The 14816-nt window shown below is 41.3% G+C and overlaps 1 protein-coding gene across 3 annotated transcripts in view; it reads left to right on the forward strand.

The window, feature by feature from the left end:
* The window catches only part of DOCK11 (dedicator of cytokinesis 11), a 188423-nt gene that overhangs the window by 27057 nt on the left and 146550 nt on the right, over positions 1–14816 (forward strand). For all 3 annotated transcript variants that reach the window (XM_036840277.1, XM_036840275.1, XM_036840276.1), the window contains exons 2-4: positions 13094–13210; positions 13294–13383; positions 14499–14581. In XM_036840277.1, coding sequence (XP_036696172.1) covers positions 13094–13210; positions 13294–13383; positions 14499–14581 — 290 coding nt within the window. The remainder of the gene's footprint in view (positions 1–13093; positions 13211–13293; positions 13384–14498; positions 14582–14816) is intronic.

Below are 14816 nucleotides of genomic sequence, written 5' to 3' on the forward strand. Positions count from 1 at the left end.
AGGGAAGGGAGGGATGGGGAGAGAGAGGTTGTTCAGGAGGAAGTTTGGCAGTGGGAGAACTGTTACCAGCACAAAATGAGTTTTGCTGGAGTCATCAACTTTCTCTCCAGTTTAATTCAAATGCCCAACCAGCACGATTTTCCACCTCCTGACACTTTACATTTCTTCATGTAGGTGTGCCTGGTTCTGTGAAAACTTCATATATGATGTTGTGAATATACCAAAAGAGAAATGAATGAGTGATGATTCACATTATTAAAGTGTTCAGTAGCCTGGCTCCTTTGGACAGCTACCCAAATGTGTGTATTTCAGTGAGCATTTTGTAGATGGTGATCATCTTGAAAAATTGGAAGAGGCAGGAAATCTTAATGTTGAGAGTTAGAAAGATAATGACAGCACAGGGAGATCAGCTCGGTGCTTTGCATCCACCTAGAGGGGTGGGATAGGGAGGGTGGGAGGGAGGGAGACGCAAGAGGGAAGAGATATGGGGATATATGTATATGTATAGCTGATTCACTTTGTTATACAGCAGAAACTAACACACCATTGTAAAGCAATTATACTCCAATAAAGATGTTAAAAAAAGAAAGAAAGAAAGAAAGATAATAACAGTGGATTCATAGTTTGCTCATTCAGTCATTCAAGATAAAATTTGGGGGTGCTGGGGATAGAGCCGCGAATAAGACAAAGGCTCTTGAATCACAGAGCTTTCATTCTAGTGAGGGGAGAGGCAGAAAAGGAAATGGGCACCTCAGCACTTCATCATGGGACTAAGATGGGGAAGGAAGTTCAGGCACGAGCTCTGGGTTTGAGGAGGTGGGTAGCAGTGGGTAGGAGGGAGTGGCCATTTGCACCTAGAAAGATGGGCAGCTTCATGGAGTCTTGCAGTGGGGCTGGGGGAAGAACTGGCAGAGGAGCAGCAAAGGTGGGGTAACAGGGCCCATTAGGAGATCTGCCCACGGGGGTTGGAGGGCCTGGGCCGGAGGCTGGGAGTGGAGGCCAGATCTTATAAGCCTTGCTAAACGGTTCAAGCTTTTTTCTACAGGCTATGTTTTTTATTTTAATTAAGAAAATTTATTATTAATTATATTAGTATATTATGCATTCTCCAGGAGAATGTAGTGACTTTCCCATTTTTACCCCAACGTTTTTCTCTGCTTCACAAATCACCAACTCTGCAGGCTATGTTGAACCATTAAAGGGGTTTAAACAACGGAATACTGTGATCCAACTTACGTTTCATCGAAAATTTAACCATTCTGAATCAAATTAGCCATTGAGAAGGTGTTGGAAACAAACTAAGTGCAGATTGGCAGTTGATCTTTTCAAAATAAAATGTTCAGGCGAATTTAATCTCAGTCACAAGGAAGATGCAAGCAAGTATTTCTCTCTTTATTTCTCTGTTAAAGAAAAGCTCTTCACAGAAGCAGAGCCCTCACTTTATTTTCCTCAGTAGTTTCGTGTGCAACTCTAAATGAGTAGTTTTCCATAATTCAGTGTATTGCTCCTGGAAAATGTAGACAATGGGGCAAATTTTCAGCCTATGCTGTCATTTTATGGATTAATTTCCATTAGCGCTGACCTTCTGGCTTGCAGTGCATAAATATGAGTAAAACATCTGTTCATGTCATTCCCCTGCTTAAAAACCTCTGCTGGCTGCCCATCGCCTACACTAGGGAACAGTCCAATCTCATGGCCTTGGCATCTGTGGTCCTCCGTAAACGTGCCTTTCCAGCTCTTCCTGGCCATTTCTCCTTATTCTGTGCATCCCCAGACTCCTTGAACACACGCTTTTCATCCTCATCTATTACTTCCGCTCTCGTCTTTGCCTGCAATGCCTTTCTTCACCTTGCCTGCCATGGGCGTTTTTATTCAGTCCTTCAAGGCTCAGCGCACATGCTACCTCCTCTCTGAGCTTCCTTCACCCGTGGAATTAATCTGCATCCCCACAGCACTCTCTGTGTCCCCTGTCCCAGCTCTTATCTCATCGTGTAGCATCTTAGTTCCCCGACCAGGGATGGAACCGCGCCCCCTGCAGTGGAAGCTCGGAGCTTTAATCACTGGACCGCCAGGGAAGTCCCTATCCCATCGTATCTTAACTCTCTGTTGAGGGCGTCTGTCTTCCCTTCAAGCTCATGAGTTCCTGAACGGCAGCACGCACATCTTGCCCACGTTTGTTTTCTCAGCTTTGTAGCGCACTGCCTCTGGCACGTGGTCGATGCTCAGTGACCGTCAGAACTAGGCTGTGTGTTTTGTGTTTCTGTGTGTAAGAGCTCCAGAAGAGCCCTCAGGGAGCTACAGGGCAGCAAGCCTCACTTGTTCCAGGCCTGCCAGTGGAATCCCCACACGTTGACACCTAACCATTCTAGTGAGGGGCCTGGTGGTTGCTGTACGGGGAACTCTTCTTCCTAAATAGTGGAGGGGTTTTTTAGGTATAAGGAAGTGAAACTGGATAGGTTATTTTTTTCCCTGGCTTTCTTAATAGCTTTGTTGCGATGTAATTTGCATACCATACCACTCACCCATTTAAAGTGTCTGTGTCAGTGGTTTTTAATATATTCACAGATATGTGCAACCATCATATCGATTTTATAACATTTTAATCACCTCAAGGTTATTCACTTAAGAACTTCAAAAAACCTTTCATAGGGGTCAACCCCTAAGACTCTCCTATCAAGTGGTATCTCTGATGATACAGGTTTGTCATAGGGAGGGAATTGGCTTAAAGAAGGAAACAAAGGCTATATACAGGCATTTTTTAAAGAAGAAGTTGTGTAGAAAAGCTGAATAGCCAAAGGATGGTTAAGCAAGGGATGCTGGTCTGACTTAACACCCTTTCCTAAGAGTTCAGAGAGGCCAGGCTCTAGGAGCTGTACCCCAGTGAGACCCCATGAGGCTAGATAATGTGGACAAGAGCTGGGGAGATAATTGAAACTTCTTAATAGGAGAGTAGGTTTTGAGCTTGATTATGCTCCGCTAGAGCAACATGGGAGTGATTGTAGACTGAACACTGAGCACGGTCTGCCCAGGATGCGTTAGGGCTGGAAGGACAGTAAAACGGATCATGGTCAGGAAGATCATCTATAGATTCCTGCCTCAAGTCATCAAAAGGCAGAGCCTTCTGGAAGAAGGTCTGCCTGTTTAATCACAAGTGGGTAGCTAGGATAAACATGGCTCAGGTCACCATCTACTGGAATATTATACCAAGACATAGGGTATCTCCTGATATTTTAAAGAGGTACACTTAAGAAAAATCAAAGGAGCTCTCTATTTATTTCAAATAGCTTTTAGAATGTATTATCTCATGAAGTGGCATAAACTGAAAATACTGGTAAGGTTCAAAAAAGGCAGAGAGAATTTCAATTAATGGATAGATCCAATATGACCGATTATGGAAAATGAAAATATTTGTAGGAAAGTGCGTTTTTGCCCCTGTCAAGGTTGGTTTTCAAAATGGGGCCCATCAATTTTCTTTACTCCATTGTCAGGAGCAAATTAATGGGATGGGTAGACCAGTGGTTGGATCCAGTGTGGAAAATGATGTGTGGCTGGCTGATTTATAGATTACTGAGCTTTTGTAACGAAATAGGCTTGTCCTGCTGTTTTCAAATGACACAAACAGGACCTTTGGGTTTTTATGTTTTCATGGAATGTAAGTAATCTAGCCGGCTAAATCCACATACCTATAGAACATCAGTGCACTTTACATTTTGTTCTGCTTAAGAATGCAAGGTATGTTATGGTTCTGTTTGTCAAACTCAGGAAAAAGTCAACAAGATTTCTTTTTTTGTCATTACTGGAGTGGGAACGAAGATCCAAGGCAGGTTATAAATTAGTTGATGGGCACACGATCTAATTTCTCCTTGCTTGAATGAATTATCTGTAATAATTTTGTATGTCTATGTGAACTTGTTAAATTCTTTAATTTGTTAGAAAGAAAGCCATTATGTGTAACCAAGGTGCATTTTCTTTCTTTCTGTCAATAATGGCTTGCTAAAGAATAGAAACAGTGTTCTTCTAGTTTCAAAAAGCTACTTTGCCATTCTCTCAATTTATTCAGTCCTTTCTTTTCATTTTTACCTCTTGTTGTCTTATCTTTGAGTCATTTAAATACTAACTAGCAGAAAGTGGACACAAAATGTAAGGAGTGATTGAATTCAAATCAGTTTTCCTACCTGTCAGCCAGCATATTGAGTAAACATATAACTATCAGTTAAAGTGAAGTTTGGGGGCAGAGAGTTCATCGAAATTCTATTTATTCATTTGTAGATAATCTAGATTATTTGCGTAATATTTGAGTTGGCTGTAATGAAAAACACTTGTTAACCGAGTTTGATTTAATCATATAGTACATATGAGACTTGTTTATTTTGTGATTTAAAAAAATAATATAAATTCTTTGTAGGTTTTAAAAAATAGTTCTTGAGTTTATATAAATAACCGAATAGACTTAGAAAAGGGAAGTAATTTGGCATTTAAAAAGAATTCCTCCCTATGTGAAAACTCTAAACAGGGAAGAAAATGAGTTTTATTTTTCCTCAGTTAGATTTACATACCTTTAGAACCTCATTTTGCTGATTTCTTGGAATCAGAAATTAAATTCAAGCTGGGATCTGAAAATGAATTCTGAAAGCCTTAGCTAATCAATGACTTGTCTCTCTCTCCTTGTGTGCTGCCATTTTGGCTTGGAAGGCATACGTGTAGGATCAGTCTGTTTGTATTATTCAGCCGCTTATCCCTCATGCACCACAAAAGCTTCTGGCTTTGCAGTTCTCACGGCTGTCTTCTAGGTTCTGTCTGTGGAGGATACCGAGGTGAATTAGACACGGTCCCTTGATGATATCTTACTGTTGTTTTCTTGTAATCTGATTCTTACCCACTTGAAGTCAAATCTGCCAACTCCTTTCCCCAAAGTAAAAGACCTAAGGTGCTAATCCCTACTCATTGATGGCAAATGCTAAATTGGAAGCAACAGCTAAGAAATGTAAAACTCCTTATCCAATTACATTACAAGCTCTGTAAGCCAGTCATGCTCAGCATCGTCAGGGCCATGAGAAGGCAAGATCTCACTTTGGTAAAAATGATGGTGTAGTTCAAGTAAGCGCTAGCAAATCCTAAAATGTCAAGTCCATCCAAGGAAATTAAACATGGTAGGAGGGACTTCCCTGGTGGCGCAGTGGTTAGGAATCTGCCTGCCAATGCAGGAGATATGGGTTCGAGCCCTGGCCGGGAAGATCCCACATGCCACGGAGCAACTAAGCCCACGAGCCACAGCTACTGAGCCCGCATGCCACAAGTACTGAAGCCCAAGCACCTAGAGCCTGTGCTCCGTAACAGGAGAAGCCACCGCAATGACAAGCCCGCGCACCGCAACGAAGAATAGCCCCTGCTCTCCGCAACTAGAGAAAAGCCCGTGTGCAGCAATGAAGACCCAACACAGCCAAAAATAAGAACAAATAAATTTATATAAAAAAAAAACATGGTAGGAGTGAAGGTGGGGAAATGTTTTGTTTTTGTTTATGTGTGTTATGGTTAGGAGTACTGGCTCTGGAGTCCATCAGATATAGATTTGAATCCCAGCTCCACTAATGTGTGACATTGGACCTGCCTGAGCCTCAGTTTCCTCGTCTGAAAATGGGCATAATAAAAGAACCTCCCTTGCAGGGTTTTTGAAGGAATTAAGTGAGATAATAGAAAATGCTTAGCTTGGTGTATATTAATACTCAGTGTAAAGGACAGCGAATGTACAAGGCACTCTTTCCCCCTCCAGGTGTTTACAATCCCGCTAAGGAGACTAATATGCAAAGTACCCACAATGCAATTACAGCTATATGTGAGAAAATGCCACAGTGGTTGGGAAGGACATTATGAGCTGTGGGTGAGAGAGGTTGGAGGTTGGGCTGTCACAGGAATGATGTGAGAGCCAAGGTGTAAATTAGGAATAAGCATGACCCAGTGGTCTCATGAAAAGTATGATTTTCCCTTTAGCTCTTAGCTTTAAGAAAGGTCAGTGTCTTGAATGTGATCTGTATGTGGGTTTTTGTGCCAACATTTGTCCTGAAAAACAATCTTTATTAAAATGTGTCTGTGTCGGGCTTCCCTAGTGGCGCAGTGGTTAAGAACCCTCCTGCCAACGCAGGGGACACAGGTTCGAGCCCTGGTCTGGGAAGATCCCACATGCCGCGGAGCAACTAAGCCCGTGTGCCACAACTACTGAGCCTGTGCCCTAGAGCCGGCGAGCCACAGCTACTGAGCCCGTGCACCTAGAGCCTGTGCTCTGCAATGAGAAGCCACCGCGATGAGAAGCCTGCGCACCACAACGAAGAGTAGCCCCCGCTCGCCGCAACTAAAGAAAGCCTGCAAGCAGCAACGAAGACCCAACACAGCCAAAAATAAAAATAAATACATTTATAAAATAAAATAAAATATGTTCGTGTCTATTTTGCCAAGTCGGTTGTACTAACTGAAAAGATGGCCTTCCCTCCCCTAGCGTCATCATCAGATTATATTAATTCAAAGCTTCTTTGGTACTTGAGTTCCTTTTGGGAAAGAGGGAAGGAAATGAGCTGGTGAAAGGTAATCATATGATTGAGAAAAGACAAGGTCATAACAAAGTCAAATACTCTTGACGTGAACCTTATGAAAAAGTTCCTTACAGTTATGGTTCCTTTGTTGCCGTGCTGTGTAGGGTCCCCCTCTAGAGATCTCTAGTCTGCAGTGGTGACGTTTCTCACTTCTGCTAGTCACAGCCCAAATTTTGCTGCTCCTCACCGTCATACACCACTCTTGACAGTTACCTAGTCTCCGATCTTACAGAATTTATCAACTAAAGTAGAAGACAAGATGAAATGATCCGAGACCACGTATACCCATACAGGGAAATTCTTCTGACTGATATAAATGTGAATAGATGGGCTTGCACACTTTAATGTGCAAGAACACTTGTGCAGTCGCTTTGTTGGAAGACGATGTGGTATCAGAGGGTCTGACAGATGCATGGAAGCCAAGTGGTGCTTCAAGTTATAACAGCTTCTGTGATCAACTTAAACGTCTTAGGTTTATCCGCCTCCCGCTCTAGACCGTGAGCTTCTCAAGGGCTAGCACACAGCCTGGACCTTAGCAGGGACTTGATAAGCGTGCTCTACCACCAAACCCACTTTCTTTTCTGCGTTGCCGGAAGCAGCATGTCCCCAGTGGCCATTTTGAGCGCAAAGTGTTATTTTGAGATCTCTGGAGAAAGCGCTCCAAACCCTGCTCCAAATGTCTGAAACAAAAGGGGAGCTAAATCCCTTAGGGGGTCTGGAGACATTCCCAAGGGAGGGAGGTGGGGGAAGGATGGGAAGGAGAGACTTGCGGAGTAACCCCCTCTTTTTGAGTCTGTTCCTTCTTTTCTAAGATGGTTGTTATTTTTAATAAGATTATGTTCAGATGCCATTCAAACAGTCTGATCACAATACTGCAAAAATCAGCTTCTAACTTTTGGGCTAAATCATTCTCCTTCTCAAACCAGTCGTTGCCGTGCTCCGTCTGGCACCAAAACTTAATGTGGAGAAGCGGGTGGCAGTGGGAGATTTTTGAACTGGCTCCGTGCCCCACTGCTAAGCCTTCTGCCTGCTCTGCTCTCCCTCCCAGTGTGATGCAGAAGGGATTCTGTGAAGCCAGTGTTCACTTCAGACTTGCAGAAGAGACATTCTTAGAATTCTTAAGGAGAACTAGTTTCTAAAAGTCGAAAATTTACCAGCAAACGAGTGACCTTTGGTGTAATATCTAAGCAAAAGTAACCCAGGCTGAGTTTGCACTGTTGACACGGAAATATTACGCGATTATGATTGCTTTTTAAAAATGCAATTGAAATGATATGCTTAAGTTTCTAATGAGAGCATAAACCGGCTTACTGGTAATGTGCGCTTGTAAATACATGAGTGGTTGGAGGGTTGACTGTATACCTGCATATACATATTTACATATCACTTTAGGGTCGCAAGCTTGGTTTTGCATTTATACATACATAGTTAAGATGATGAAAGATCAGTCATCCTGTACAGTGGATGTACAGGGGCCACCACAAAATCATAAAGTCTTAAGTGTTTGATGCTGTTAGTGACTCCCGGTAAGAATCCATTGCTTCCTCTCTTTGTACCAAGAAGCAGACTGTAACCAAATCTGTACTGATGAGTTCCCTTTTTCAGTCTCGGTCCTTTCACTCTATGTTAGACATCAGAAAGTTATCTCCATTTGCGGAATTGTGCATTTCTTCACAATTTGAGGGTTTACACATGGAAGTCTATTTAGATTTGGTGCGAGTGGCCTAAGTCTGGAAGAGTGTACTGTGTCCTGAACCATGGCACAAAGGTTGACATTTAAAAGTTTATATTTCTAGGGATTAGGAAAATATTGACTTATTTTCCTTTGGGGGGCTAATATAAAGCTTACTGTTTCAATAAATGTATTTCAATGAAAAAGAGATTTGATTTGAAGAAAAATATGACGTATATGATAGTGCAGAAGTTGTGGCAGAAATCTTGAAGATTGTACCATGAGTAAGTCGAGTTTGGGAGACACTTAAGAACAGAAAAAGGATCAGTAGTTGGAAGACTTGGATTTGAATCCTGATTCTACCGCTAGATGTAGACGGCTGATCTTAAGCCTCCAAGCCAGTTTCTTCATGTACAAAGTTGAAATGATAGTATTTTCCTTGTCTATTTGATGAGTTTTGGTTAAGAAACAGGTAGAATATATGTTGAAAGTGTTTTCTTAAGACTGCAGAGTCATCTTGGAGTGAAACAACCACCAAAAACCCTAATAATATGAGCAGCAAGTTATTTCAAGAGAGCTCAGGAATCAGTGAATGAGAACTTTCAAAGGCAAACCTTTTTTTTTTTTTCCCCCTGCATGGTGAAAACTGAGTAGGTTCCAAATTTAGGCTGACGGTTTTCCTGTCACTACTTAGGAAGAGAAGACTGAAACATATGCTTGCTTCTCTCCAGATTATATAAATGCTTTTGCCTTTTACTTAACGCTGCTACAGAACTTATAGAAGGACGCAGCTATTGCTATTATTTGGGTGTTTATAAACTACTGATTATTATTTTTTTAAAAAATAAATTTATTTATTTATTTTTGGCTGCATTGGGTCTTTGTTGCTGTGCATGGGCTTCCTCTAGTTGCGGCGAGCGTGGGCTACTCTTCGTTGTGGTGCACAGGCTTCTCATTGTGGTGGCTTCTCTTGTTGTGGAGCACAGGCTCTAGGCACAGGGGCTTCAGTAGTTGTGGCACATGGGCTCAGTAGTTGTGGCTCGCGGGCTCTAGAGCGCAGGCTCAGTAGCTGTGGCTCGTGGGCTTAGTTGCTCCGTGGCATGTGGGATCTTCCCGCACCAGGGCTCGAACCCGTGTCTCCTGTATTGCCAGGCAGATTCTTAACCACTGTGCCACCAGGGAAGCCCTAAACTACTGATTATTATAACACAGTTTTCTTGCGTTAGGCAAAAGCACCTTTTCAGGCCAGTTAGTGCACGAACTGGCAGGAAGGCAGTGCCCAAACCTGAGAGAAAGACCCTTTTTGTGTGTGACGGAAGCTTTATTTCGGGTAACCCTGTAAGTCTGATAATCAAATGATAAAGCCGAATAGGAAAGTTAGATAAGGGTTATGTTCTAGACCGCCGGGCAGAGCTGCCATTAAATCATGGTAATTCTAAAAGTCAAAGGTTTTCCTTGTCTCTGATGCCAAGAGAGTTACAGCTGAATCCTACTGACAGCTCGAATTGTGCTTTTAATTCCGGGGAGAGGGCTGGAGAAACACATGGGGATTGGAGGCAGCTGGGGGATGGGAGGGGGCCCTTAATCCTTCTCTTTTTCTTTTTGTAAAAATGAAGCCTGATTCACAGGCCTAGATCTTCTTCTAGGGGAAGGTTTGTGGGACCCAGAATAGCCACCCCAGCTTCTTCTGCAGTTGAGCTATCCCTGACAAAGGAGTAGGAGTGAAGACCGAGAATGCTTAGTTGAATCCGTTTTCTATGAAAAGTGAAACCTCGTTTTCTGTAACATGAATATGTGGCCTTTGAAACACAGGGAGAGCTGGAAGTGTCATTTTTAGAAGGCATATACTGTACATTTAAACAAGTGATTCATTTTGACGTACCCTTTAGCATAGTAATTTGACAACTAGGTTAGAAAGCTGAAGGAGGATTTTCTTTTTCAAAGTTACTTGGAGCAGGTACCTGTGAAATTATTGTGCAGAGAAGATTAACAGATGCTAATTCAACAGGTTAAACAATGAAATTGGAGGACTGTTTTTGCAGTCTGTATTGGGAAGATAGTTGGCACCGAAAGCAAAACTTTGAAATTATTTTCAGTCTTTAAGGCTTGCCTTTTTTTTTTTTGTTTTTAATCGGGGTATAGTTGTTTTACAGCGTTGTTAGTTTCTACTGTACAGCAAAGTGAAGTAGAGTTCCCTGTGCTATACAGCAGGTTCTCATTAGTTATCTATTTTATACCTAGTAGTGTATATATGTCAGTCCCAATCTCCCAAGGCTTGCCTTCTTAGATGGGGCTTTATTCACTTAACTTCTCTGAGAAATTGATCACAGACTCTAAGTGTTAGGGCTCAAGCTGCAGTCACAGTGTCCTTTCACTTGGGTCCACGAAACATGGTAGATATGGGACAAGGGGGTCAAATGTTCCTATCAGAAAAATCTCTGAGTTCACAAAATAGGAGTTTTTTTTCTTTTATTTCAACTCGTTTTGCACGGGTATCCATAGACATGATAGGGATGATCTGCTTGATTTGATCTCATGGGTCAGTAAATCCAAATTTAAGACTTGAAATGAAATATATCTTTGTTAGGATCTTTTTTTCCCCCAGATTTATTGAGCTATAATTGAAAAATAAAAGTATATATTTAGAATGTACAGTGATTTAATATACATATACCTTGGGAAATGATTACCACAATCGAATTAATTAACACATCTATCACCTCACATGGTTACCTTTTTTGTGTGTGAGAATGCTTAAGATATACTCTCTTAGCAAATTTCAAGTATGTAATACAGTATTGTTAGCTATAGTCACCATGCTGTACATTAGATCCTCAGAACTCACTCAACTTATAACTGAAAGTTTGTACCCTTTGACCAACATCTCCCCGTTTTCCCTCATCCCCCTGCCCTTGGCAACCACCATTCTACTTTTTTTTAGATTCTACATATAAGTGATACTGTATTTGTCTTTGTCTTTGTCTGGCTTATTTCACTTAGCATAATGCCTTCAAGATTTATTCATGTTGTCACAAGCAGCGGAATTCCTTCTTCTCTATGACTGAACAATATTTCATTGTATATATGTATACGTCACGTTTTTAAAATCCATTCCTCTCTTGATGGATACCTAGGTTGTTTCCATGTTTTGGCTATTGTAAATAATGCTGCAGTGAACATGGGAGTGCAGATATCTCTTTGAGATAATGATTTCTTTTCCTTCAGGTATGTACCCAGAAGTGGGATTGCTGGATCATATGGTAGTTCTATTTTTAACTTCTTGAGGCACCTCTATACTGTTTTTGTTAGGACCTTTTAGACTTGTTGAACACTGATTCTCATTCGTTAGAGTGGTTTACTCTCACCTAACTAATCTTACAGAGGAAACTCTGTGACGCCCTTCGGATATGGAACTGCGATATAGCTGTGACCGTGTATAAAAACGGTTCTCAAAGGATTGTCTGGATACAGTATACTGGAGACTGCCTCAAATACTATGTACACAAATACAAATATAACCCCTATTCCATTATGCTGTTAAGTTTTAATATATCTTAAATTCATCCATTATGATATTAAGTTTTAATATATCTTAAATTCAAGTTTTCTTTATACAGTTTTCATTATAAAATTATTAAGAAAAATAATTTAAGTAAAACGTTATTACTAGAAATCACTAATATATACCCGCCTGGGTTTCCAATAGTGTGTTGAGACATGGCTCTGGTAGAATCTGAACATCTCCAAGTTCATTCAACACTAATGACTGGATGTCTACTGAGTGCCAGATACTGTTCTAGGTGCTAGGGTTATAGTGGTGAACAGATGAAGGGAAATCCCTGCCCTTAAACAGGCAGAGAGGTAAAATAGACAGTGTATCAGATCAGGGTAAATTCAGTGAAGGAATAGATGATAGGAAGGTAGGTGATGGGATCCTATTCCAAGTTCAGTACCTTGAACTTTAGTATTTTCCTGTATTTCTCAGGGGAGGAAAGGCTGTATGAGGTGGAAAGAACAGAGCTTTGGAGTCACAGACTCAGGTTTGAATTCCAGCTCTGAAGGTGGGCAAGTTACTTAACCTGTTCTGAGTCCAGGATTTCTTCATCTGTAAAATGGCGACAAAGATTTAATCTATTTCATAGGGTTATTATGAGTCTTATGTGAAAAAATATAGAGAAAGCACTTGGCACGGTGCCTGGTATCTAGAAAAGGCTCGGTAAATGCTCTTATTACTTATCACTAACCCTGCTCCTTGTAACCTTGGCCTCGGGCTGTGGCCCCACTATCAATGGCCGGGTCACCTGGGAGTCCCACAGGGATCCCCTGACTTTGCCACCCGGAGCCTCATCCTCTCATGCCCTGCCCATTGGCTCAAGCATCTCCAGTACCCATGCCTGCCCCAGCTATTTGGAAACTTGAGACATCCTTTGGACAGCGTGCCTGGTACCAAGTAGGCACAGGAATGTTGATACTTTCTCCCCTTTAGTTACCCAGTGAATAGTGCATACTCAGTAAATATCAACTGACAGGCTTCCATATATGCCACTTTTTGTTTTGCCTTAAATTCAATAAATTGTTGGGAGGCACACGGATAAGCAGAGTACAGGGCTGTCTCTCCTGAACTCTTGTGTTTAGCAGAGAGATCTGTGTTTATATGTATGTATTCGGTGTGTGGGTCTAATGATGGAGAATATTTCTCTCATAAAAGTGTCTCCTTTAATTGCTGAGTATCAGTAATCCCTTCTTTGGTGAAATAATGTATCTTTGACACATGACGAGGAGGAACTACTCTCTCATGAGTTTGACAGTATTAACTTTCTTTTCATCTCTCATTAAGGAAAAGACCAAAGTTGTTGAGCCCTTGGACTATGAGAATGTTATCACCCAAAGAAAAACCCAGATTTACAGCGACCCCCTCCGAGACCTGCTTATGTTTCCAATGGAAGATATATCTGTGAGTTTGCAAGCACTTCTTTAAAGAACAAAACTGCATTTTTCAAGGCGGTTCATAGAGCAAGGATGTTCTTTGTCTTCTAGATCTCGGTGATAAGTCGTCAGCGCAGAACGGTGCAGTCCACTGTACCAGAGGATGGTGAGAAGAGGGCCCAGAGTTTGTTTGTCAAAGAGGTAAGAGGCTCAAAGGCCACAGAAGAAAATTCATCATTCATTCATTTTAAATATACTGTATTTAGGGGCTTCCCTGGCGGTGCAGTGGTTGAGAATCTGCCTGCCAGTGCAGGGGACACGGGTTCGAGCCCTGGTCCGGGAGGATCCCACATGCCGCGGAGCAACTAAGCCCGTGCACCACAACTACTGAGCCTGCGCTCTAGAGCCCGTGAGCCACAACTATTGAGCCCACGTGCCACAACTACTGAAGCCACGCGCCTAGAGCCCGTGCTCCACAGCGAAAGAAGCCACCGAAATGAGAAGCCCGCGCACTGCAATGAAGACCCAACACAGCCTAAAATAAATAAATAAATAAAAATTAAAAAAATATATATATACTGTATTTAAAATGCTCTTTCTTGGGGATATCTGTATGTGTATGGCTGATTCATTTTGTTGTGCAGTGGAGGCTAACACAACATTGTAAAGCAACCATACTCCAATAAAATTAATTTAAAAATTTAAAAAAATAAAATGCTCTTTCTTTAGTGTAAATGGAAAATAAAATTACTAGAACTTAACTGACCTACATAACAAGTCTATATGATGTGATATAGAGGATACAATTTAAATACTTTCACAAGTAGCTTGTATTCATAGTCTTTTTTAGAAGGCAAAGGACATTGTTTACTTTTATTTATTTATTTATTTATGTGGCTGCGCCGGGTCTTAGTTGCTGGCATGCAGGATCTTTCTTGTGGCATGCGGGATCTGTAGTTGCAGCATGCGTGCTGTTAGTTGCGGCATGTGGGATCTAGTTCCCTGACCAGGGATCGAACCCAGGCCCCCTGCATTGGGAGTGTGAAGTCTTAACCACTGGACCACCAGGGAAGTCTTTTTTTTTATTTGAACACTCTTTGGACTTGGAGTCAAGAGTGTCCAAGAGAACATATGAATTGGTATTTATTGCCACCAACTGGTTTAGGAAGACACGGTTAATCCCCAAAGGAAGATCCCAGTACCAACATTCCCCAAATGATTTTTAAAAGTCTTTCAGCCTATTACCAGACATAAAAAAAGCAGATATACATGTACTTTTCCTACATTTCAAATTAAAGATTCTTATTTTCTTTCAGTGTATTAAAACCTATAGCACAGATTGGCATGTGGTAAACTACAAGTATGAAGACTTCTCTGGGGACTTTCGAATGTTGCCATGGTAAGTTTAGAATTTAAGGGAAACTTTCAAGAGGAGAGTTATTAAACATTTTACCTTTTTTCAAACCATTTGTGAAGCTTCTCAATTATAACATATAATAAAGCAAAACCTCAAACAACCAGCATGTTTGGTAAATGTATTTTGGGTAATTGGATATATTTTAACTTTGCTCATTGAAATTTTTTCCAAAATGGACAAGTTCACTTTTTGGCTTTGGTACATCTATATTGACCAT

Source organism: Balaenoptera musculus, chromosome X, assembly GCF_009873245.2.
Source record: "Balaenoptera musculus isolate JJ_BM4_2016_0621 chromosome X, mBalMus1.pri.v3, whole genome shotgun sequence".
Classification (NCBI taxonomy): domain Eukaryota; kingdom Metazoa; phylum Chordata; class Mammalia; order Artiodactyla; family Balaenopteridae; genus Balaenoptera; species Balaenoptera musculus.